Source organism: Zootoca vivipara, chromosome 6 (genome assembly GCF_965207765.1).
Source record: "Zootoca vivipara chromosome 6, rZooViv2.hap1.1, whole genome shotgun sequence".
NCBI lineage: Eukaryota > Metazoa > Chordata > Lepidosauria > Squamata > Lacertidae > Zootoca > Zootoca vivipara.
This window is the reverse complement of record NC_142589.1, coordinates 11,196,880-11,222,653: the sequence shown is the minus strand read 5'-3', so window position 1 is coordinate 11,222,653 and position 25,774 is coordinate 11,196,880. Positions and strand designations below refer to the sequence as shown.

The following is a 25,774-nucleotide window of genomic DNA, read 5'->3' as shown; positions in this document are numbered from 1 at the left end:
GCCTGGTTCCCTGCAACTTGGCTTCTCGCAACGAGGGAACCGCCAGAAGGCTCTCGGCACTGGACCTCAGTGTCCGGGCAGAACGATGGGGGTGGAGATGCTCCTTCAGGTATACTGGACCGAGGCCGTTTAGGGCTTTAAAGCTCAGCACCAACACTTTGAATTGTGCTCGGAAAGTACTGGGAGCCAATGTAGGTCTTTCAAGACGGTTGTTATGTGGTCTCGGCGGCTGCTCCAAGCCACCAGTCTCGCTGCTGCATTCTGGATTAGTTGCAGTTTCCGGGTCCTAAGTGAAGTATGGTCCATCCATTGCTTCAGGTGTCTTGGAAAGACATGAAAATAAGTGTGATTTGTTTCACCTGGATTCCTGGCGTTATTTATACTATGTGCTTTTATACTTGTGTTTCATACTTTACATTTTGGTTTTAAAAGCATCACTCGGTTTTTAAAATGCTGCACACCACTGAGAGATTTTTTTTTTAAAAGTGCTTGAATGAATGCTTTTTAAATGAACAAACGGATCATGCAAAATAAAGGGTGAATGTTAAGCAAAATGTATAGTCTGGGTGCATGGGCATGGGTGTGTATATACACACACACACACACACACACAAACAAACACACACACACACACACACACACACACACGTATACAAACATATGCAACCACACAAACAAAATAGTTTCTCTTGCATTAGAACTAAAAAAAAGGGGGGGCTGTCTGTGTGAGAATTTGCAGTCAGATATGACGTGACCTATCATATATTTGCATTCCCATTGTCAAAACAATGCGGATTTTATTGTTGCATTCCTGCAACATGCTTTTCCTAGTCATTGGCCAAGCATCCCTGTGAAGTCACAGCATGTTCTTGGGTGTTCTCATCCCCTGGGAGGAGGAGAGGAGAACTCATAGCAACAGAATGCGGACAAACATTCTTGTCCTGTTGGGAAAGCGAAATATTGGCTTGTCCAGGATAGGAAACTCTAAAGGGCGCTCACAGTTGTACCTTGGTTCTCAAACTTAACCCGTTCCGCAAGTCCATTCCAAAACCAAAGCGTTCCATAACCAAGGGGCGTTTTCCCGTAGAAATTAATGCAAAATGGATTAATCCGTTCTAATGAGAAAATGAAAGCAACAAACAATGTCCTGCGGTCACACAATCCATAAGTAGCTGAATTGGGTTCCACACAGTCACAAAGAAACAAAATAAAAAAGCCACACAAACGCTAAATAAATAGCAAAAACAGACAGACCTCAGCGTAGCACTCAAAACGGAAGCGTGGTACTCAAAACGGAAGTGTAACACTCAATTCGGAAGTGTGGTACTCAAAATGGAAGCGTGGCGTTCAAAACGGTGCACATTTGGCTTCCGAACAAAGTTAGCAAACCGGAACACTTACTTCCGGGTTTGCAGTGTTTTGGTTTCAAGTTGTTTGCGTACCAAGGCGTTTGAGAACCAAGGTACCACTGTATATAAAGGAGGCTGGGCATCAGGAAGCCTTGCTGAATCTGTCGACCCGCAGATCTTGTGGCTTCGTGATATATCAAGAGCCCTACTTGTTTCTTGACAGCTTCCATATGTTCACCACCTGACGGATTTGCTCTAAAGCTTACTGAGGTTTGCTTCTTTTTAAAAAAACCAACCCCCACCATCTGGTTCCGGCGAGTGAGTCTGGGATGGAGGAAAATTCGCAGACTTACATCCTCCCTCGCCCCCTTGCAAAATAAGCGGTGGAAATGGCTAATTGATCTAGAATTTTGCAAGTCTTTTTAATTCTTTTTTTAAAAGGGAGACAGATAGACAAAGAGATTTCACTGTAGGGGAAATAATCAATACAGTGGTACCTTGGTTGAATAACAGTTTAGTTTATGAACAACTTGGATTAAGAACGCTGAAAACCCAGAAGTAGGTGCTTTGGTTTGTTTCGCTTCCTGTTGAGTGTGTTCCATTTGTAAATTGAGTCCCCCGCTGCTATGGCAAAGCTCGCCTTGGTTTAAGAACGCTTTGGTTTAAGACCAGACTTGCGGAACAAATTAAGTTCGTAAACCAAGGTAACACTGTACTCCTGCAAAACCGGACAAATGGGTAACAGGATCCGCATGAGATTGTCCGCGGTTTTATGGACTCCGCCATATGCCAACTCGCAGAGGTTGGAGGGACTTTTCCCTCTGCTCCTGTGTCATCATGTGACAAGGTTACTGGCAGGAGGGTTAAGGTTCCTGGGACGGGGTTTGTTGCATCTTTGTTGTTGTTGTTGTTTAGTCGTTTAGTCGTGTCTGACTCTTCGTGACCGCATGGACCATAGCACGCCAGGCACTCCTGTCTTGCACTGCCTCCCGCAGTTTGGTCAAACTCATGTTCGTAGCTTCGAGAACACTGTCCAACCATCTTGTCCTCTGTCGTCCCCTTCTCCTAGTGCCCTCAATCTTTCCCAACATCAGGGTCTTTTCCAAGGATTCTTCTCTTCTCATGAGGTGGCCAAAGTTGTTGCATCTTAGGACTCAGCTAAAGGTAAAGGTAAAGGGACCCCTGACCATTAGGTCCAGTCACGGACGACTCTGGGGTTGCGGCGCTCATCTCACTTTACTGCCGTTTGTCCGCAGACAGTTTTTCCAGGTCATGTGGCCAGCATGACTAAGCCGCTTCTGGCGAAGCCAGAGCAGCGCACGGAAATACCGTTTACCTTCCCGCCGGAGTGGTACCTATTTATCTACTTGCACTTTGACGTGCTTTTGAACTGCTAGGTTGGCAGGAGCTGGGACCGAGCAATGGGAGCTCACTCCCTTGTGGGGATTTGAACCGCCGACCACAAGCCCTCGCTCTGTGCCACCCGCTACACAGCTGCAAATACAACGTTTTAAGTGCATTATACAAACATGACATTAGATGGCTATGGTGAGCTTACGGTAAATTCAACAAATTTTCAAAATGCTTGGGCTCCCTGCCTCCATTTCCATGTTTTCTTCTCCTTTGGCGACCCCTCGTAGCTGAGTAAGATTGTCTTCCATATATACGGTTTTAACAGTAAGTCTATAAGTGACTATGGAGACCAGTTCTGGATCCACATGTCCTTCCACAGTGGGTACCTAGGTTTCCGGGCGGGAGTTGATCACGGCGAGGGTTTGCCAAGCCTTCCTTCCTCTTAGCGCGTTTCTCCCTTTCGCCCTGAGTTTGAACATCTTCAAAACTCATGACACCTTTGGTAAAGGCTGTTCTCCAAACGGAGCGCTCGCAGGCCAGTGTTTCCCAGTTGTCGGTGTTTATACTACATTTAGTGCATGTTGGACACTGATTTTCAGAGTCATCTCCATTTATCGGAAAGCGCCTTCAAGTGTGCCAGAGGCCCTTAAGTGAGCTAAAGGTTGCACTGGGGTATTTGCGAGCTTATTCAGTAAGCATTTTGCTAGGTTTCGTATCCCGCCGTAACATAAGAACATAAGAAGAGGCTGCTGGATCGAACCAGCGGCCCATCTGGCACAGCCTCCTGTTGTCACAGTGGCCACCAAGGTTTCCCCCAAAGGAAGCCTGCAAGCCAGACCCATGCACAAGAGCAACTCTCCCCCAATGTCAAGTTTCCAGGAACTGGCATTCAGAAGCATTCTTGCCTCTGACCGTAGAGGTAGAGCCTAGCCATCGCGGCTAGTAGCCATGGGTAGCCCTCTCCTCCTCTGTGAATTTGTCTAATCCTCTTTTAAAGCCACCCAAGTTGGTGGCCACCTCTGCTTCCTGTGGCAGTGAGTTCCGTAGTTTAGAGGACCTTCCCCTCCCACCACGCTTCCTCTGGGCTAATCCGGAAGTGCCTTGATGAGCGATAGAATGCTGGGCTGATTTTGTTGGATTCATTTGGCTCAGAGGTGCAATTGGTTAGCAGAATGCCAGCCAAGAAGGGGAGGATTGGCCAGTGACCGGGTTGTCCAAATCCTTGATACAAGATGTGATTTCCTCTCCGTCTATCTATGCAATCCAAACCCTGCAGGGTGCAGAAGGTTCTAAGTTCAATCTCCAACAACATCTCCTGGTAGGCAGGAACCCTGCTGCCAGTCAGTGTCGACAGTACTGAGCTAGATGGAGCCATGGGTCTGACTCGGGCAGCTTCCTGTGCTCTCATACGAGGTCTGATATCCTCATCTCACAATCCGAATAGGCGTTACAGAAACTTGGTCAATGGGGTCTCATATGACAGTCTCATGCATGCCCTGCTTTAGAAAGGTGGGATAAGACCCCACCCCTAATTTTCTAGCTTTCCTGTAAAAATATAAGTTCCTAGCCCTCATGGGGGAAAGAACGTGCAAGGGCCAGAAGGCCTTGTGTTGGTTCCTGAATAACCTTTGCAGCTGTGTCTCGAAGGAAATTGAGTGGAAATTGCCCAGATCACAAAAAAACATTGGATGCACATATTCTTGCAACTATCACCTTTCCGCCTGATGCAGATTCTGAGATTCCCAGGCAGGGAAGCAGGAGCTGTTGCAACAGTCTTGGATGGGGGAAAGCATTAGGGGGAAATGAGACTGGGGGGTTTGCTTCCTGGAAGAACAGAGTCCCGCCTGAACTAATTTCTTTTCCTCCCTTCAGCTTAGGAAAACACCAGGGAAAGGCTCCGGTACAGAAGCGTCAGAAAACAGTGGTTGAGAGACAGACAGACACACACACAGAGAGAAAAGGAGATGGCCACCTCTCAACCACCCCAACCGTCTTCGATAGGTACTGTCACTGAGGCATGCCCTCTCACACTACTTCTGGCTATTTCTGCTTCTTCTAAAGAAAACTCTGGTACTTGGAGACTTAGGGATGTTAAGGAGGGAAAAGGTTTTATTTGACAACAAAATTAGCTAAGCAAAAGATCTGCCAGGAGATGGAATTCTTTCAAGACAGTTAAACTATATTTAGACATCTCCCTCTCCCTCTCTCTCTCTCCCTCTCTCATATCTATCATCTATCTATCTATCTATCTATATCTATCTATCTATCTATCATCTATCTATCTATCTATCTATCTATCTATCTATCTATCTATCTATCTATCTATCTATCTATCTATCTATCATCTATCTATCATCTCTATCTATCTCTATATCTGTCTGTCTATCTATCTATCTATCTATCTATCTATCTATCTATCTATCTATCTATCTATCTATCTATCTATCATCTATCTATCTATCATCTCTCATCTCTCTCTCTCTCTCTCTCTCTCTCTCTCTCTCTCTCTCTCTCTCTCTCTCTCTCTCTCTCATAAAGATTTGGTGGATGCAGGCTTGTAAGCAAGATGGCAAATGCAATTCATATATTCTCTTCAGTTCCTTAAACTACTTGCAGAGTTGTTACAGCTTTAGGTGTTAATACTTGGGTTCCAAAAGAAGGCAGTATTTTCTGTCAGTTTTCTATAAATTTCACTCCACCACCCTCCAGTCTACCTGATCTTTGCTCCACTCCTCATCAAATAGCGACACCATTCTGATTTTTTTCCCTTTTCATTTTAAAAATACAGTAAAGAGATTGGGGCAGGGGCAGCTGTCTAGGGAAGTGACACACCCACCCACCCACACCCACCCACACCATCCAGGTGACGCAGAATATGTTCCAGCAGTTCAGAGGGAAACTGAGCTTTCCTGTAGATATAAAGCCATTTTCTAGTCCTTGTTGGTGCTGCCGAGGCAGAAACAACAAATTATAAAGGGGGGGGGAGGGGAGGTCCTGGGTGTATTTTTTCAGCGATCAGCAGACAGGTCTTGAAAGCGCTTTGCAAAATGTCTTGGGTTCTTTCTGCACAGTTATTTTATCCATTCTGAATCTTTCAACGTTCGGATTCAGTGGATGGCTGTGGCTTTTGACATTAGGAGAGACGGACCTATCCGCTTTCTCCAGGCCACGCATCATGTTATAAACATCATTGCAGGGGGGGTTGGGCTAGATCAGGGGTCCCCAAACTAAGGCCCGGGGGCCGGATGCGGCCCAATCGCCTTCTAAATCCGGCCTGCGGATGGTCCAGGAATCAGCATGTTTTTACATGAGTAGAATGTGTCCTATTATTTAAAATGCATCTCTGGGTTATTTGTGGGGCCTGCCTGGTGTTTTTACATGAGTAGAATGTGACCTTTTATTTAAAATGCATCTCTGGGTTATTTGTGGGGCATAGGAATTCGTTCATATTTTTTTTCCAAAATATAGTCCGGCCCCCCCACAAGGTCTGAGGGACAGTGGACCGGCCCCCTGCTGAAAAAGTTTGCTGACCCCTGGGCTAGATGTTTTGGGGGGTACCTTTCAGCTTACAGTTCTATGGTTATGTGAAATCAGCAGACATGGGCATCTAAGGTCTTTTCCTTCCATTGCCAGCCAGGTCAGTTTAGAACTTGGCAACAGAGGGCCGAGCTTCTAGCACAGGATCCGGTTCCTCCCTGCTCCCAATTTAGCACACCCTCCTAGCCTTGAGCTCCTGCCAGGAAGCAGGGGATTAATCCTGAGGTATAAAACCTCGCTGCCACCTGCAAACCTGTTTAATGACAGCGGCTTGAGTTTGCAAACACTCCCCCTCGCTCACTGTCTGCCACAAGGCAAAATAAACTATTGTCAGGTTATTTAATTTTTAAAAAAAATATATATGGGGAGAACAAAGGAATCTCTATGTGCCTTTTTTACTGCGTCAATTGGAACTGGCACTACTATATTTGCCACATAATGCTCGTTCTGCATTTGCAAGGACTCAACCAGCTCCTGAACTTTGGAACTCCCTGCCTATTGATAACAAGCAGTGCTGTGTTCTTTTCCGTGCCTGCCAAAAACATTCATGGGCCAGCCTGCCCAGACCCCTAGAAAAATGATGTGAGTTCCAGCCTGTTTGAGCATTTTAACTTTTAAAGTATTGCATTTCCCCTTGTTTTATCTTTTTGTAGACAACAGATTTTTTTAAAAAAAAAACAACAACCAACAACCAAGAGGTGTATAAATGTCATGAAATAAAATAATAACAAAACAACCGAATGGGACATAGGAGCACAAGAATTTGCTTAAAAGGCATCAGAACACTTGTCCATCCAGCTCAGTGCTGCCTACACTGGCCGGCAGCAGCTCTCCAGGCTTTTAGACTGTGTGCAAAGCGGGTGCTCTCACCTCTGAGCTATGGACTTAAAAATAAAGCAAGTTTCTGGCCCTCATTGTTCTGAATGAAGGGCTGCAGACCACCAAATTGCTGATCTGTGTGTGTGTGTCCCCCCCCCCCGCGCTCCCTTCTGCTTTCCAGGAGACGGGGCCATGCAGGGCGTTTTGGAGATCTCGACGGAGGGGGAGGACGAGGGGGGCGAGGCCTTTGACTTTGAGGACAGCGAGGATGAGGACGGCCGGGTGGTGGTCAGCAATGCCAGGACCGAGCTGGGCACCAGGGGGGCTGTGCAGGGCCCACCTCAGAGGCGGAGATCCAGCATCAGCGATGACCTTGAACCCCTGGAAGACTGGGAGGCCGAAGAGACTCTGCTGGAGGACCGGGTTCCTATGACCCATTCTGACTCGGCCACGAACTTTGGTAAGCGCATCTACACCAGGCTTCTGAACCAGTTTCAACCCTCTACCAGTTACCGGCAGCTTGTGGGTTTTGGGGTGGGGGTCAGTCTGGATAATGCCCAGAGACCCTTCCAGTTCTCAGGGTCCAGTACCCAGTAATGGTTAAAACCTAAAGGATCATCTAGATCAGGCATCCCCAAACTTTGGCTCTCCAGATGTTTTGGACTACAATTCCCATCATGCCTGGTCATGTTAGCTAGGGATCATGGGAGTTGTAGGCCAAAACATCTGGAGGGTCGCAGTTTGGGGATGCCTGATCTAGATTCTGCATTAAAGAGCGGGTTTCCGTTCGACAATTTCCTTTTTCTCAGATTTTCAGTCTCTCTCTTTTTAAAAGGCATCTTGCTCAGTTAAAACCAGGGAGCTCAGAATTGCACGCTTCGCTTGCCCTGCCCCTTTCCTCCATTTCCAACCTCACAATGACCCTGTGAGGTAGGTCAGGGCTGAGGGAGAACGAAGGTCGTCCCATTGAGCTTCATGGCCGGCTGGGGATTCGAACCCAGGTCTCCCGGGCCTTCCTCCAACCCCCTCTGAGCCACAGTAACCAATCTGATACATTGTGATTCCTGTATTGCAGGTGGTTGGGCTAGATGAGCATCTAGGACTCTGTGACACAAGAGCGGCTTTCTTGGGTACCAACTGACCATCTTTTGTCTATTTCTTTCCTGGCAGATCACCTGGGCTCACCGACGCATTCAGAGTAAGTGGCGCTAAAAAAAATTCGTGCATACATAGTGTAGATATATAATATTTTTTAAAAGGAAATAGGAACAGGAAATAGGAACAGGAAAGTGGCATTTGTGAGATGGGGGGAAGAAAACCCCAGCCCCCTCACCCTTCCTCCTCTTGGCCTCAGGGTTTCTCAAAGCAACCTTTCCTTTCCAGAGGTTATGCCTGGCATGTTCATAGAATCATAGAGTTGGAAGAGACCACAAGGGCCATCCAGTCCAACCCCCTGCCAAGCAGGAAACACCATCAAAGCATTCCTGACATATGCCTGTCAAGCCTCTGCTTAAAGACCTCCAAAGAAGGAGACTCCACCACACTCCTTGGCAGCAAATTCCACTGCTGAACAGCTCTTACTGTCAGGAAGTTCTTCCTAATGCTTAGGTGGAATCTTCTTTCTTGAAGTTTGAATCCATTGCTCCGTGTCCGCTTCTCTGGAGCAGCAGAAAACAATCTTTCTCCCTCCTCCATATGACATCCTTTCATATATTTGAACATGGCTATCATATCACCCCTGATGTATCTGAATGGGTATGACTCCGCCATAGGCATGTCTTGTTCACGTCTGGATTTTTATTTCCCCTGAAATGCACCAGGGCTTAAGGGTGTGGTTTTGAACCTGGATGTGCCCTCGGGATGTTGCTGGACTCGATTGCTGCCTCCAGCCCCTCTCCATTTTGCCATGCTGGCTGGGACTGATGGGATTTGGGGTCCCCAAATGCCTGGAGGGCCACGCCTCCCCGTCCCTGAGCTAGACCCTCACTTGCCTTCACTGTCCCTGGCTACGTCCATTTCCACTCTGGCTTCTTTAAGGGTTGGGGGAACCTCTGGTTGATCCTTTGAAGGTGACCCGGAAACTGCAGCTAACCCAGAATGCGGTTAGCTGCATCGTTCCCCCATCGTTCTGCCCGGACACTGAGGTCCAGTGCCAAGGGCCTTCTGGCGGTTCCCTCGCTGCGAGAAGCTAGTTACAGGGAAACCAGCAGAGGGCCTTCTCGGTAGTGGCACCCACCCTGTGGAATGCCCTCCCACCAGAGTTCAAAGAAAACAACAATTACCAGACCTTTAGAAGGCATCTCAAGGCAGCCCTGTTTAGGGAAGCTTTTAATGTTTGATGGATTTCTGTATTTTAATGTTTTGTTGGAAGCCGCCCAGAGTGGCTGGGGGAACCCGGCCAGATGGGCGGGGTATAAATAATAAATTATTATTATTATTATTATTATTATTATTATTATTATTATTATTATTATCCTAGACAAAACTCACACCCTCTTCATCCCTGACCACTGGTCAGCGCCGGATTTACTTACGTATAAGCTAAACAAGCTATAGCTTAGGGCCCCACTCTCTTGGGGGCCCCAAAAAAATTTAAAGGGGGAAAAACCTGGATGTACATTTCCAAAATATAAAATAAAAAACAAATAAAATAAAACCTATATCCAGCAACAGTGTTTTGTGTTGTGCAGGCTCCTATTTGTTATGTGCAAATGGCTTTAGATACCTATTACCGTAGGTCCATAAATGACCATTTGTCATATATTCAACACAAAAAACAGTGACAATTTGTTGTTGACAAAGGACAGCTGGACATATAAAGGGCCCCATTACGTTCAGTAGCTTAAGGCCTCATCAAATCTAAATCCGGCCCTGCCACTGGTCCTCTGGCCATGCTGTCGAGGAACATCTATAGGGTCACAGGCTCCCCATCCCTCAACTAGACCCTCACTTGCCTTCACTGCCCTGGGCTATTTCCATCACAACTCTGCCTTCTTTTAACACAGCAATGGAGAACCTGTGGCTTTTCAGATGCTGCTGGAAAGCAACTTGGCATTGAACATTGGCCATTCTGGCTGGGGATGATGGGAGTTGTTGTCCAGCCGCAGCAGCTTGCCCATTCCTGAACTAGACCCTCACTTGCCTTCGCTGCCCGTGGCTACCTCCATCACAACTCTGCTTTATTCTAAAGCAGGGAGGAGACACCTGTGACTCTGCAGATCAGGGCTTCCCCGACTTGGGTCAGCTGTTTTTGGACTGCAACTCCCATCGTCCCTAGCTAGCAGGACCAGTGGTCAGGGATGATGGGAATTGTAGTCCAAAACCAGCTGGAGACCCAGATTTGGGAAACCCTGCCTTCGATTAAAGAAGACGCTATCAAATATATTGAATGGAGTTCAGTTAGGAGTCGGCGGTCAGGGATGATGGGAATTGTAGTCTAAAACCAGCTGGAGAGCCAAGGCTGAGAAGCACTGCTCCAGATGGAATCTAGCTTCCTTTTTACCATCCCTGACTTGGCGCCGATGGGAGTTGTAGTCCAGCTCCATCTGTGAGGCCTCACCCTGGCTCACCTGAGGCTTGGGCTATCACCCTGGCTAGCCCAGAACAGGTGGTATCAATTTCAGGAGAGATGCCGGGAGATCGTGGTAGCTGCTTCCTCCTAAAGTTCTTGGGTCGTTTCCTGGATCTGGCAGCTGGAGGGTTAAACACTGGAGGGTTAAACAGCAGGTAGCTCCCTCTTCCCTGCTGGCTTCTTAACCCCTCCCTCTCCAGGTGATAAGAGAGGGAGCTTTTGGGATGCAGCCAGCAGAGCCTGCAGGCCTTCGAGTGTCAAGGAAAGTTCTTGTTTACATGGCCTGGTCTGGCAACTTAGATTATGGGTGTTTCAACAGCCTTTTCCTCTCAAGGTAAGGGGGTGGGCAGGAGGAAAAAAAATGTGTTTTTAATCCTAATCCCTACCAGGTGGAACCAGGTGGAGAACAGCAGCTTGGTATGGGAGACCTAAATTAGGGAACCAAGGAACGAGAGTCCCTCTGAGCACATACCAAGTCCAGGCGATTTGGGACTGAAAAGGTCTCCCAATTTGTCAGCCAGGAATTCACTTCTGGTTGTCAAGCTGCCTCCCTCCCTCCCTCCCTCCCTCCCTCCCTCCCCCCACATTCAAATTTGTTGCTTGGTTGGTTTGCAAAGCCTTACTGGGTATAAGCGACAAAGTCGAGTAACTTTTAGAAGGCAGGTTTTTCGTGTTTGATATTGACGCAAATCTCCTGGGGACCATATTCAAATGTGGGTGTCTTTGTGTGTGAAAATTGCTTAGCAGATAAAACTCTTGTTCCACACACACACACACCCGACAATTCTTGGCTTGGCTGCTGTTGTTATGACTAGCGTCTAACAAAGGGTGTGTGTGTTGGGGCTGCACCTCAGGCCTGGAGGGGCTAATGTGGACCCCTGAACCTCTGGATGCGGCCCCCAGAAGTCTCCCTAGGCCATGCCTCTCCCTAGCCCTGCCTTGCACCCTCTTTGGGGGATTTTGCCTGGCTGGAAGTGTTTTCTTGAAGGTGTCCTGCTTTCCAAGAGTTCCACTTAGGAAGAAAGGTTGCAGCGTTTGGGCTGTTTAGAGAAAAGAGGACTAAGAAGAAACCTGGTAGAAGCGTATAGAATTATGCACGGCACAGGGGGGGGGGAGCGGAGAAAGGAAAGCTTTCCTCCAGCTCTCATAACACTAGAACCAGTGGGCGTGCAACGCAGCTGAATGTTTAAAGATTCAGGTCCGATAAAGGAAAATCCTCCTTCACCTGTTGTTGTTGTTTAGTCGTTTAGTCGTGTCCGACTCTTCGTGACCCCATGGACCAGAGCACGCCAGGCACTCCTGTCTTCCACTGCCTCCCGCAGTTTGGTCAGACTTCGAGAACACTATCCAACCATCTCGTCCTCTGTTGTCCCCTTCTCCTTGTGCCCTCAATCTTTCCCAGCATCAGGGTCTTTTCCAGGGAGTCTTCTCTTCTCATGAGGTGGCCAAAGTATTCGAGCCTCAGCTTCACGATCTGTCCTTCCAGGGAGCACTCAGGGCTGATTTCCTTCAGAATGGATAGGTTTGATCTTCTTGCAGTCCATGGGACTCTCAAGAGTCTCCTCCAGCACCATAATTCAAAAGCATCAATTCTTCGGCGATCAGCCTTCTTTATGGTCCAGCTCTCACTTCCATACATCACTACTGGGAAAACCCATAGCTTTAACTATACGGATCTTTGTTGGCAAGGTGATGTCTCTGCTTTTTAAGATGCTTCACCTAGCGCAGAGCTAACCCACGGAACTCGCTGCCACAAGAGGTCACCAGCTTGGATGACTTTAAAAGAGGATGGGACAAATTCATGGAGGAGAAGAGGGTTATGGATTGCTGCAGGTCGCAATGGCCCTGTTCTGCCTTCACAGTCAGAGGCAGTGATGAAAACTGCAGAGAGGGGAGAGGGGGTCTTGTGTTCGGACACTGTGAGTTTCTGTTTGTGACATCTGGTCAGCCACTGAGAGAACAGGATGCAGATTAGATGGGGCACTGGCTCGATCTGGAAGAGCGCTTACGTTTTTAGCTTTGCAAAGGTAAAATCCACAGCAGTAAAAAAAAGTATGCCAGCCAAACATTTCTCCTGAAATAGCAATTTTCCTCCATGCAGACCCTTACGGCACTGCAGAGTACAGCTCAAGAAAGCCACCACGCTGCTTTGTGCCTGCAGATTCTTAAGGGGGAGGGAATGCAAAACATATTTCAAAAAACCTGGTTGCTTAATCAGTCTGTTATTCAGCTTATTTCCATAAGCCCACTTAATTTAATTGCTGTTTTCTTCCCGGTGATTACCTGGCGTTTGGTTTTGAGAGCCAGCTTTGCTGTTGACAGCCTAAATATTTACATTGTTTCCTTATGTTGATAGTCCAAAACAAATGCTGTGCGGGATCAAGTAGATTCAATACGGATAAAAGAAAGTCCTCCTCCGCCCAGGGCGTAGTTAAACTATGGAACTGCCTGCCACAAGAGGCAATGCTGACTGGTGGCCGCCAACTTGGATGGTGTGTTTTCGTGAAAGACCCTCAGCACATGCTCAGAGGTGCCCTGTTTCCATGTACTATCTCTTATTCCCATTTGCATTTGGGGATCAGCCAGGGATTGATTGATTCCCCCAATTTCACTTTTCCCTTAGAGCAAGCGCCGTCTCTGCAGCAGCGAAAATGCCCTGCCCCACATGTTGCCTGGGGGCCTCCCTCCACGTTGTGGCTGGTGAACTTTTTACGTGCACAGTGGCCAGAGATGAGCATCTTGTCCCAAGGGTGTCCCCAAGCTTTCGTTCCTGAAGTTTTGGCTTTGTGGCTGGAGGAACAGGGATCCAGGGATAAGGATCTTGCAAAACCGGGAGGTGACATGTGAACTTTGGAATCTGGGGGCCTTTAGAAAAAAAAAAGAGAGAGCAGTTTTGGGAAACTAGGAAGACGGGGATTTCCAAAATGTCATAGAAAGACAGGTTTTAATATACAGTATCGCAGAGCAGATGGCGGTGGTCAAGGTGGAAGTCCAATTCTGGCCTCTAGTGGCAGCTGCGGGGAAAGTATTTATTTTTGAATGGCTGTTACAATTGTGCTAGTATTGATTTATGAATGGGGACGGGCAGAATTATATGAACCTAGGAAGCTGCATTTTACAGAATACTGGACCGCCTTAAACAGTCCCGGCCTATCGAGAAATTTCATTGTTCCCGCAAGGGGAATAAAGATCTATTCTGTTCTATCCTACAATTATAATACCCATTCAATTTTTTAATTTTTGTTGGCTCCCGGCTGTCATTAGATTCTTTGACCGTTTAAAGTGGGTTGAGACCACTTTATTTTATTTTGATGTACTGCATTGTTATCCCAGCTTCTTTGCTCCAAAGAGCTCAAGGTGGCATATATATATACTTCTCTTACCTCCCATTTCATCCCCACAACAACCCTGTGAGGTAGTTTACCCTGAGAGTTACTAGCCTAAAGTTGCCCGGGAAACTTCATGTGGCTGAGTTGGGGGAGTTGAACCCCAGAGCTCTCACCACTGCAGAGAGAGAGAGAGAGAGGCCAGCGGCTCACCTAGTCCAGCATCCTGTTCTCACAGTGGCCCAGAGATGCCCCTCTGGGAAACCGGCAAGCAGGATTTGAACTCAAGACCACCACCCCTCCTGTGGTTTCCAGCAGCTGGTACCCAGAAGCATCACTGCCTCTAGCTTTTCTTTCCTCCTCTGTCAACTAGAGGCTTTTAGCAATCCATTTCCAAAGCCCAGCCGGTGTGTGTGTGTGTGTTTGTGCAGGCAGGCAGAGAGCCAGTGAGAGGCGAGGGCTTGGCATCTTCAGAAGGATGCTGAGCTTGGTGGGGGTGGGGCAAAGCAGTTGAGGAGGGTGAGGCGGAAATATTGATCGCTCCCTTGCCTGGGCACTGTCAGCATAAAGGCAAGAGGGAGAGAAATTGCGCCTTCCACTGCAGCAGTGTCGGGGATAAAATGCCGCAGCAGCCTTTGGAAGCTGGAGATGCAAACTCGGGGCCCACAAGCTGTCTTTAAGGGTATGTTGACTGAGCTGATTTGGGGATGATTTCTCCCACTGCATAGTCTGTCCCATTGCTGCGATTTGGGTAGTGGGCGGGGCGGGTGTTGAGACTCGAAGCCACAAACCTCTTCCCTCCCCGCTGTGTTTTCCTCTTGTGCTGCTTCTCTTGGATAGCAAGCCTGTGGGCAGGGAGCCTCTGGTTTTGAGTGGCTGCAGGTGAGCTGTGCTGGGAGCCTTTTCGGCGAGGTGTAGATGCTCTAAAACAGGCTGGGGAGGAGCCTCAGGTTTGGGGGCCAAATGTATCTGCTGTCCCCAGTCGACCTTCCAGGAATGCTTTTTGCCTGGCTGCAAAAGTCTCCTTGAACTCTGTTTGCGTGTAATAGCTAGCCTAATGTGCAGAGGTGAAATTTGCTTCTATCCACTTTTGCAAATGAACCTGCCCACCTTTGGCACGTGACCCCGGAAGGGAATTGCATGCTCAGCTTTTGCTGAAAGCTGTGCCGAGAAAGTATCAGTCAACCTCTGTGGGAGGGACTTCCATTACTTAGGCGCTGCCACTGAGAAGACCCTGTTCTGAACCAACCTCTAAGAGCAGCAGAGGAACCAAGAGGTTCTATTTCTATTTGCCGATCTTAACCCCTCCGCCCCCAATCACCCAAGAGGGAAGAATACAGCCTTTCGGTTATTTGGGGCATGAGTCATTTAAGGTTTTAAACTTTAACGTTTAAAACATTTTGATAAAACGAAATTTCACTTAAGTCAAATAAGGACTCCACGTGGTTGTCAGTTGTGACTTAAGAAGATCAGGTGTACACAGCTGGATCAGGCCAATGGCCCCTCAGATCCAGTATCCTGTTCTCACAGTGGCCCAGCCAGATGCCCCAAAGGGAGACCCACAAGCAGGATTCGAACACAAGACCACCCTCCCCTCCTGCAGTTTCCTGCAACTGGTATTCAGACACGCTGAGGCCTCCAGCTGTGGAGAGAGAGCGTGGCCCGTTATGGCTGGTAGCTGCCAGGAACCTACCGTAATTCTCCACCACAAATTTGTCTGCTTCTCTTTTAAAGCCTTCCACGTTGTTGGCAATTTCTGCTTCCGTGCGTTCCAGTGAGAGGGAAGGAAACTTGTTTATGCACATTCTCCATGCCACGTATAATTCTAGAAATGTCTATCATATCGCCTTTTACTGGCCTTTTCTCTAAACTAAAAAATCCCCAAATTTATCTATTTTATTCATTAGATTCATCATAAGATCTCAGGGCAATCCAACAGGGTAAAAATACTGCTTTTGGGCCAGAACACTTGGGAGTGGGGTGGTGGGGGGAAGCAGCTTTTCTCCGACCTGGGTTGTAAAGCTGGAACACCCTTTTAAAAATCACTCCCGTGAATTCAAGAGCCTTGGAAGTGTCACAAACCGGTTTTGCAACGTCTGTAAAAGAGCACCGACTTTCTGCATTTGCCGAAAAACCACATTGCGAAGATCTGAAGGCGGATGTCCTTGACCGTCCGTCTGTGGCTGTCCTCCTTCTGAGCCTCAGTTTGAACAGGATCCCTGTTTGCGTGTCTTTTTCCCCCAAAGTAAAGAGCAGGTACACTGAGCTGCCAGGAGTTTACAGGTCTTTTGAGCGGTGGGGTGCGGAGGAAATGGCTTGAGGGATCGGCAGGTCTCAAAGGTTGTCCCTTTTTGCCTTCAGGTTCCTGGGCACCGTCAGCAATGGGGAGATTGCCGGGAGTGCGCAAACTGGGGTGCGGTCCCACAGCTGGAAACGGAGGAACTCCCAGCGAGGTAATGGCCTTGGGGGACACGGTATTTGGGCCTGGGTTCCTTGTGTTGATTCCTGCATTTCAGGGATCCCTCTCAACCTTACGATTCTTTGATTTGGTCATTCATTCATTCATGTTATAGCGTTAGTGCTGACCTCGAAAGCCCTAAACGGCCTCTGTTCTGTATACCCGAAGGAGCGTCTCCACGCCCATCATCCAGCCCAGACACTGACGTCCAGCACCGAGGGCCTTCTGGCGGTTCCCTCACTGCGAGAAGTAAGGCTACAGGGAACCGGGCAGAGGGCCTTCTCGGTAGTGGCACCTGCCCTGTGGAGATATCCCGTCAGATATCAAGGAAATAAGCAGCCATCTTACTTTTAGAAGGCATCTGAAGGCAGCCGTGTTTAGGGACGTTTTTAATGTTTAATGCTGTATTGGGTTTTTAATATTCAGTTGTGAGCCACCCAGAGTGGCTGGGGAAACCCAGCCAGATGGGCAGGGTATAAATAATAAGAATATTTATTTATTTATTTATTTATTTATTTATTTATTTAACTAACAAAGGTTGGGTGTCTATCTGCCCGGCATCCTTTAGCTGTGATTCCTGCTTTGTAGGGGGTTGGACTAGATGACTCTCGGGGTCCCTTTCAACGCTACAGTTCTATGAACTGGGGTGGGGAGTGCTCTGGACTCTTTACCATACAAACATGGATGTTTCGTTCCAGCAACCCACAGGTTGTACCCAGCTTAATGAATGAACCCAGAACATAGGATGCTCTGTCATATATGGAGCCTGGATCATTGATCCATCTAGTTCAGTATCGCCTGCACTGACTGGCAGCAGCTCTTCAGGATTTCAGCCCTGCTAGGAGATGCTGCCAGTGGGGATTGAGCTTTAGACCTTTTGCCTGCCAGGCAGGTGTTCTGCCGCTGATGTGGCACCTCAGCTCAATATTCTCGTCCTCGTGGTTCTGTATAAAAAGGAAACATAGGAAGCTGCCTCTAACCGAGTCAGACCATTGGTCCACCCGGCTTAGTATTGTCTGCACTGACTGGTAGCAGCTCTCCAGGATTTCAGGCAGGGGTCTCTCCCAGCCCTGCCTGGAGATGCTGTCGGGGATCGAACCTGGGACCTTTTGCATGTGAGCAGGTGTTCTACCCACTGAGCCACAGTCCTCCCCTGGTTATGCCGCACCAGTTGCCTTCAGTGGGTCTACTCCAGGGGTCCCAAAACTACGGCCTGGGGGCCGGATGCGGCCCAATTGGCCTCCCAATCCGGCCCGCGATGATCCCCGCCGCTCGCCGCCGCCCGCTCTTACGGCGCGCAGCGCGGCGGCGCTCTTCCAGGTTGGAAAAAAGCACTGAAAATCCTTTGTACGCATACGTATGGGCCTCTCCCGACCCAGAAGAGGTCATTTCTGGTGCACTTCCGGGTCGGGGGAGGCCCATACGCATGCACACAAACGATTTCCGGCGCTTTTTCCGACCTGGAAGCGCGCCGCCCCCGGTAAGCGCCCATGCACATGCGCACGGGCGCGCACTCCCCCGCCCGCCGGCCCGCACGGACGCAAACTCCCCCGCCCTCTGGCCCGCCACGCGATCGGCTCAGTGAGAACCGGCCCAAAGCCCGGTAAGTCTGGGGACCCTTGGTCTACTCTGTCAAATAGTGAGCATGCACCCCAAGCTTCTAGTCCTCATCGTGGCTTTGCTGTCCCTTCCTTACTGATCCTGTGCACAGGCACTGTTCCAAAAACTCTGTGCAGTGGGAAAACAGTTGCCGGTTGAACCAGAGTTTCCAGGCGGTAGAAATTTTCCCGTTTATTTTTTTTTCTGGCCTCAAATCCACCCACTACCTCTTCCCACCTTGTGTTGCTGTCGTTCCAGGTGGTCAGGCTAACCCCCCAGCCCTAGAAGATGTGATCTATGATGACGTTCCTTACGAAAATGTGGACCTGATCCAGCGTGGTACGGCACCTCCCACAATGCCTCCTTTACCGATCTAGGTTTTGTGTCTTGTTACCTTGAGCACTACCGTATTTTTCATCCCCATTCATTTTAAATCACAACCACCTGCATTGTTTTCCTGAAAGCATCTTCAGCGATACTGAACTCCAAGCCACGGTTTATCAAACAATGATTCACCAAACCGTGGTTTGTTTGAGATGTAGGGTGGCTTTCTCAAATTAAGGTTTTCCTTGTGCAGAAAAAAAGTACAGAATGAACTTAGTGCGGGTGCAGGAAGATATTACAACTCTACAGTGGAACCTCGGTTTATGAACACCTCGGTTTACGAATTTTCGGTTTTCGAACGCCGCGGACCCATCTGGAATGGATTAATTCACTTTCCATTACTTTCAATAGGAAAGTTCGCTTCAGTTTATGAACGCTTCAGTTTATGAACAGACTTCCGGAACCAATTACACCCATGCTTCGGTTTAAGTACGCTTCAGGTTGAGTACTCCGTGGACCGTCTGGAACAGATTAATCCACTTTCCATTACTTTCAGTGGGAAAGTTCGCTTCAGTTTATGAACGCTTCAGTTTAAGTGCTCCGCGGACCGTCTGGAACAGATTAATCCACTTTCCATTACTTTCAATGGGAAAGTTCGCTTCAGTTTATGAACGCTTCAGTTTATGAACAGATTTCCGGAACCAATTGTGTTCATAAACCGAGGTACCACTGTATAGTAAGTGCTCTGTAGATAATGTATTTTAATTTCACTCCTGGCTAAGCTACAGGAAAGCAACTGCAGGGGGTTGGGCTAGATGACTCTTGGGGGTCCCTCCCAAGTCTACAGTTCTACTATTCTAATTTCCAGCACTGAAGGTCTCTAGCCTGGAAGAGGTTTTGCAAAGTGGCCTGCCTTTTCCTGCCTTAATTCAGCATACTGGAAACATTATTCCTCGTTCTCTGTGTTATTTCCTCCTTCCACTTTCAGGGGCTGCCTTGCTCTGCCTGTCGTCTCTCATCATATTCTATTCACACCCTTTTTCCTTTCCTTCTCTCCATTGGAAGGTTCCTGTTTCAGAGGACCAATATCCACCCATCACCATCCTTCCCCAGTCTCGCCCATTGTTGCGTGCCTGTGGTCCTTTTCGCTAACTCCCTGTCTTGTCCTTCCAGATTCGGACAAGAGCCTCATCTACGAAGACGTCCATCAAGACGGGCCACAGGAGACTGAAGATCTAGGCTGGAGCTCTAGCGAGTTCGAGAGCTACAGCGAGGAATCTGGCGAAGAGAGCAAGCCAGGGGCTGAGCCAACAAAGCACAAAGTCTCTTTCCAACCAAAGGTAACAACAGAAAGAGGGAGAGAATCTTGCACCTCCCTCGTCGGAGGCAATATGCCCCATAATAGCAGTGGCTGGGAATCACCAGCGGGGAGAGCTCTGGTCCTGCTTGCCGTTGGCCTGACCCAGCAGCCAGGTGGTTCTAATGCTTGTGTGACCTGCTTGTCTTTGAGGACTAGGAATTTAGGACTCCAGTCTGAGTGAACACCAATATCTGCTCTGATTTGTTTTCCATGCTTCAAATGAGCATGGAGCGGGGAGGCTGGCGCTCTTCAGATGTTGCTGGACCACAACTCCCATCAACTCCCAGGTGCTGCTGGAGTCCAGCAGCACCTGGAAGGTTGGAGGTTCCCTGCCTCTGAACTAGACTGTCACTTGCCTTCACCACCCTTGGCTAGCTCTGTTGGGATTCTGGACAGCAAGGAGTTAAAAAAACCCTCTCAGGCGTTCTTATTTCTCTGGGTGCTAGCCCACAGCTGTGCGCTGATTGCTAATTGCCGTGTAGTCATAAATCATGCTCTAAAGAGAATGCTCTCTCTCTCTGTCTGTGTGAAGTTTGAGTCGGAGCATGAGAGCAGAAAGTTAGGTGAGAGGAGTGTTAAGAGATAAGAGTGCTGCTAAAATGCAGCTTAGTTCAGTTGGTTTAGATGTATTATGTTAAGCTTCAGTAAATAAAGTTTAAGTTAGTCTTTGAAGCTACAGTGTGCTTGTTTTCTTGAAGACACCGGCAAACTGCTATCTGGTTCCAGTTGCGCAGTAACTCTGCTAGATACAAGAAGAGGATTTTAAACTGGCACAGCGGGAACGTGGCTGGGCACCATTGCAACTTGGCAGCGTGGGTCCACAAGTGTTTTATGACCCACTAATGAACTTTATAGCACCACGGTCATAAAAACATCAACAGGTTATGGTTGTTTATGCCAGCACACGGAAAGATAGCAACGCTTTGATGGCAGCGCGTCCTGAGGTGATGGATTGCCAGGACAGGAGGTCGGAGTGTCTTCAAGAGCCGGTAGCTTAGAGAAGCCCAGCTGGAGGCCTGCCTGTGCATGCTGTTAAGGCACAGGGCAGTAGAAACTCGCTGGTGAAAGCAAGCCATTTTCCGGAGCTGGGAGCTGAGTGCTGAGAGCTGGAAGCTGGAGAGAACAGTGCAGCGGCAGTAGTGTGAGTATCACCAGCCCCAGGGGGAAAGATGGCTGAGGCTCAGGAAACTTTCGTGGTGCCATTCCCAAGACTGATGGGGAGTAATTGGGTGGACTGGTCTAAGAAGATGGAGGTTTTTTTAGTGGCTAAAGGGCTTTGGGCACGTACACAAGGTCCACCCGCACAAGCACCTCCAGCTACTGCGGCTGCAGAGCTGAGGCAGGACCAGAGAACTGTCGCTTATTTAACCATGGGAATTGATGAATCCCAGATGGTGCACATAGACCAGGCCACGAACGCCCACGAGATCTGGGAGGCTCTGCAACGCGTATATCAGCGTGATACAGCAGGGGCCAGGATTCACGTTACCCGGCAGCTGTTTGATTTGCGTTTGGAGCCAGGGGGCTGCGTAAAGCAGCATATATCCCAGATGCTGGCATTGTTTAATAAACTGAGGCAACTACAGATACCCTTCACAGAGCAGCAGAAAGTCTACATTTTGTTGAGTTCTTTAGACCCCAGCTATGAGACACTTTCTCTCACGTTGGAAGCCATGCCTCAAGATCAGCTTGATCTAAATTATGTGACAGGCAGATTGGAGGATCATCAGAACAAAAGGCTGAGAGAGAAAGAGAAAGCTGCGAAGGGAGGTTGCCCAGCATCCAGACGTGGGGGTGCAGAAGTAGCTGAGAACTTTGTGCATGCGTTTGAAGCTAAGAGGTGCTATGTGTGTAACTCTGAGCAACACCTGCAGAGAAATTGCCCCAAGGCCGGTCTCCATGGTAACCGGGAGATAAGGAGAAGAGCACGTCCTGGAAGAGGCCAGATGCGTCGGGGCAGAGGCAGCGGTGCTGGAACACATCAAAGGACAGCTGCATATGCTTTTGTTGGACAGGCCAAAACCAACTGTAAACAACGCTGGATAATTGACAGTGGAGCGAGTAGTCACCTAGCCCCACCTAGTGACCAGATGAAAAATTGCAGGAAAATTCCAGCTGGGACTACAGTCACCTTAGCTGATGCTACAAAGAGAGACATTACAAAAGTTGCTGTTATGTTTATGCCCTGTTTAAAATCTGACATTGATGTATATGTACTGGATGGCATGGAATGTGGGTTATTGTCTGTTTATGCTTTAGACCAGGCTGGTTTTCAGGTGCAGTTTGGGAACCAAGTCTGTACCATATCCAAGGATGGTGAGCAGTTAGTCCAGGTACAAGGCCGCAAGGGTCTGTACGTGCTGGAAACAGACAGTGGTGCCTCAAAGGGGGCGCAAGTTGCTGAGGTGGGCGGTGCTAAGTCTAAAAAAGCAGAAGCCAGGTGCGCTAACATTCCCGCACATGACAAATGCCTTCATTTATGGCACCGACGTTTTTCACATGCAAACTGGCGGTATGTGCGCAAGCAGGTGGATTGCGCCATTGGCTGCAATATGAAGGACTGCTCTAAGTTCCTGGAGTGTAGAGCTTGCATGAAATCTAAAGTCCATACGGCCAGTTTTCCAAAATCTGATAGAGTGGCGAAGCAAGCATTTGAGCTTGTTCACGCAGATCTTTGTGGGCCGATGCCGGTGGCTAGTATGGGGAATTCCCGTTACATTTTGTGTCTAACGGACGATTTCTCTAGAATGTCTTGGGTTTTTACGCTTAAAGACAAAAGTCAGGCAGCCAATGAAATAAGAGAGTGGGTAATTGCAATTGAGCTGGAATTTGACACCCGAGTCAAATCGTTTCAGACAGACAGAGGTGCGGAGTTCTTGGCCTCTAGTTTGCAGGAGTTTTTCCGGAGAAAAGGAATTAAGCATAGGATGACAGCTCCTTACTCTCCCCAGCAGAATGGAGTTTCAGAGCGGAAAAACAGGGTGCTTCAGGAAGCAATGGAAGCTCTACTGTTTGACTCAGGGCTACCAAGGTGCTATTGGGCGGAAGCTGTAAAGGCCGCAGCATTCACGTTGAACCGGACGTTCAACTCAGTGGTAGGAAACACGCCGTATTTTATGCTTCACGGCAGAAAGCCTAAAGTACATTATTTCAGAACATTTGGCGCAGAAGCATGGGTATTGATCCCCAGGCCGTTGCGCAGGAAGGGTGGCCCAAGATCACGAAAAATGATTTTTTGCGGATACGAGCCAGGATCCAAGGCCTGGAGGTTTATTAACCCAGGGGGTGATCGGTCCAAGGTGACAATCAGCCGAAATGCTGAATTTTGCGAACAGAGTGGCTGGACCAGAATCCATGCGAACCCTGAGGTACTCAGAAGCTGGATCAGTGGTTTAGATTCAGCAGAGAAAAACGCTGATGGAGCTGGTGGCAGTGAACCTGCTGAGGATGTGGTTCAGAGTGTCAAGTCAGAGGGGGCAAGCCTAGACAGGGAGGTGAAGCCAGACCGCAGGAGTCCGTTCTCTTCGCCGCAGGCAAGGCCTGGCAGGCAGAAGCGCAACAGGTCTCCCTTGTCACCATCAGCCAGAGCCAGTCCAGGGGGACGTGGCAAGAGAAGCAGGTCACGTGGTGGTTCACCTGGTATGTCAGACTCACAGGCAGAGTCCGGTACAGGTGCGTCTGGGTCAGAGGAGGAGTTGGTTGAGGTGCCAAGACGATCTAAGCGCACCACCAAAGGAAAACCTCCTGATCGTTTTTCAATGGCCAATATATACGCAGGGTTTGCACAGTGTGAACCAGAAAGCTTCGCAGAGGTGCAGAAATTGCCTCAGGCAGAGTTCTGCAAGTGGCAACAAGCCATGGAAAAGGAGATTGGTTCCATGGAATCTCTGGGGGTTTACACACTCACAGCCCTGCCGGCTGGCCAGCAGGCAGTGGGCTGTCGCTGGGTGTACAGGTTAAAACCTACCCCAGGTGGAGAGCCACAATATAAGGCAAGATTGGTGGCCAGAGGCTTCAGCCAGCGACCTGGGGTCCATTATTCTCAGGTGTATGCGCCCACAGCTAGAAGTGAGACAATGAGGTTGCTCCTAACAGTTGCAGCGCAGAGAGGTTCAGAGGTCGCACATTTTGACATTGATGTGGCATATTTGAACTCCCCACTGCAAGAGGAGATTTATATGCAACCTCCGCCTGGATTCGAGGGCGATAGGCCGGGACTGGTATGGAGACTGCACCGTTCCATTTATGGCTTGAAACAATCGGCCAGAAATTGGAACCAATGTCTCCATGAAGCTCTGAACAAGCTAGGGTTTCAAAAGAGTCTGGCAGACAGCTGCCTGTACCTGAAAGGGTCAGGCCCGCAGCAGGAACTAACTCTTGTGTTCGTTGATGACATTATTCTTGTTGCCCAGACAGACAAACAGGTGCAGAAGTTTGCTAGGCAGCTGAAGCAGCACTTCAGACTCAAAGAACTAGGTCCTGTGAGTATGTACCTAGGAGTTCAGATCCAAAGAGAACATGATGGCAGTTTTTTACTAAGCCAAAAGGCAAAAATAGAGCAATTACTGCAAAAGTTCAAAATGACAGATTGTAAGGGTGTGAGAACACCAATGGAAGTGTGTTTTCTCAAAGACATCCAGTTAGAGAAAAAACCAGAATTTGAGAACCAGGAGGTGTTCCAATCTGCTTTGGGAAGTCTGCTTTATCTGTCCCAATGGAGTAGACCCGACATAGCATTTGCGGTCAATCTCCTGAGCCGAGAGGCTTCAAAACCCTCTACTGTGGCCTGGAATGGTATAAAAAGGGTCCTTAGGTATTTACAACAGACCAAGGAGTTCAGCCTAAAATTATCTGCTCAGGGTGATACACAGCTTCAGTGCTGGGCTGACGCGGATTGGGCCAATACCTCTGACAGGAAGTCAATCTCCGGAATGGTGGTAACGTTCGGAGGTTCAGTGGTTGGCTGGCGTTCAAAGCGTCAAAGCCTCATTGCTTTGTCATCAACTGAGGCAGAATTCAGCGCTCTTTCGGGTGTGTGCAGAGAACTGGAATTCTACACATGTCTGGTCAGGGAGATATGTGAGAATTGTTTCCTGCCTGTAACAGTATGGGAAGACAATCAAGCATGCCTAAAATTGGCAGATTCAGGCCAATTTAAAGCACAAACAAAACACTTGGATATACGCTTCAAAAATGTATGTGAAAGTGTAAGAGCAAATGTAATCAGGCTCAGATATTGTTCTAGTCAGGAAAACCTTGCTGACGGGTTTACCAAGCCATTGACTTTTGAAAAGCACAATAAGTTCTGTGAAATGTTGAACATGGGATAGAGTGGATGTTGAAATCGCACCCAGGACATTGCGAACGAGAGGGGGTGTTGGGATTCTGGACAGCAAGGAGTTAAAAAAACCCTCTCAGGCGTTCTTATTTCTCTGGGTGCTAGCCCACAGCTGTGCGCTGATTGCTAATTGCCGTGTAGTCATAAATCATGCTCTAAAGAGAATGCTCTCTCTCTCTGTCTGTGTGAAGTTTGAGTCGGAGCATGAGAGCAGAAAGTTAGGTGAGAGGAGTGTTAAGAGATAAGAGTGCTGCTAAAATGCAGCTTAGTTCAGTTGGTTTAGATGTATTATGTTAAGCTTCAGTAAATAAAGTTTAAGTTAGTCTTTGAAGCTACAGTGTGCTTGTTTTCTTGAAGACACCGGCAAACTGCTATCTGGTTCCAGTTGCGCAGTAACTCTGCTAGATACAAGAAGAGGATTTTAAACTGGCACAGCGGGAACGTGGCTGGGCACCATTGCAACTTGGCAGCGTGGGTCCACAAGTGTTTTATGACCCACTAATGAACTTTATAGCACCACGGTCATAAAAACATCAACAAGCTCCACTTCACTTCTCCTTGCTCCCTCCATCACTTGCCTTCACTGACCCTAGCTCCCTCCATCACTTGCTTTCACTGACCCTAGCTCCCTCCATCGCTTGCCTTCACTGACCCTAGCTCCTTCCATCACTCGCTTTCATTGCCACTACTTCATTGCTTGCCTTCACTGACCCTAGCTCCTTCCATCACTCGCTTTCATT

At 48.4% G+C, this 25,774-nt stretch overlaps 1 protein-coding gene across 9 annotated transcripts in view; it reads left to right on the top strand.

Annotated features, from left to right (window-relative positions):
• ARHGEF10L (Rho guanine nucleotide exchange factor 10 like) overlaps window positions 1-25,774 on the top strand; it is a 135,136-nt gene that overhangs the window by 25,741 nt on the left and 83,621 nt on the right. For 6 of the 9 annotated variants that reach the window (XM_035121223.3, XM_035121227.3, XM_035121226.3 and 3 more), the window contains exons 2-7: window positions 4,575-4,703; window positions 7,240-7,518; window positions 8,229-8,256; window positions 16,317-16,408; window positions 18,271-18,351; window positions 19,510-19,676. In XM_035121223.3, the coding sequence (XP_034977114.3) occupies window positions 4,667-4,703; window positions 7,240-7,518; window positions 8,229-8,256; window positions 16,317-16,408; window positions 18,271-18,351; window positions 19,510-19,676 (684 nt within the window). In that variant the 5' untranslated portion in view covers window positions 4,575-4,666. Of the gene's footprint in view, window positions 1-4,574; window positions 4,704-7,239; window positions 7,519-8,228; window positions 8,257-10,771; window positions 10,964-16,316; window positions 16,409-18,270; window positions 18,352-19,509; window positions 19,677-25,774 lie in introns of those variants that run through there. The other 3 variants (XM_035121225.3, XM_035121229.3, XM_035121230.3) reach the window with 3 other exon arrangements.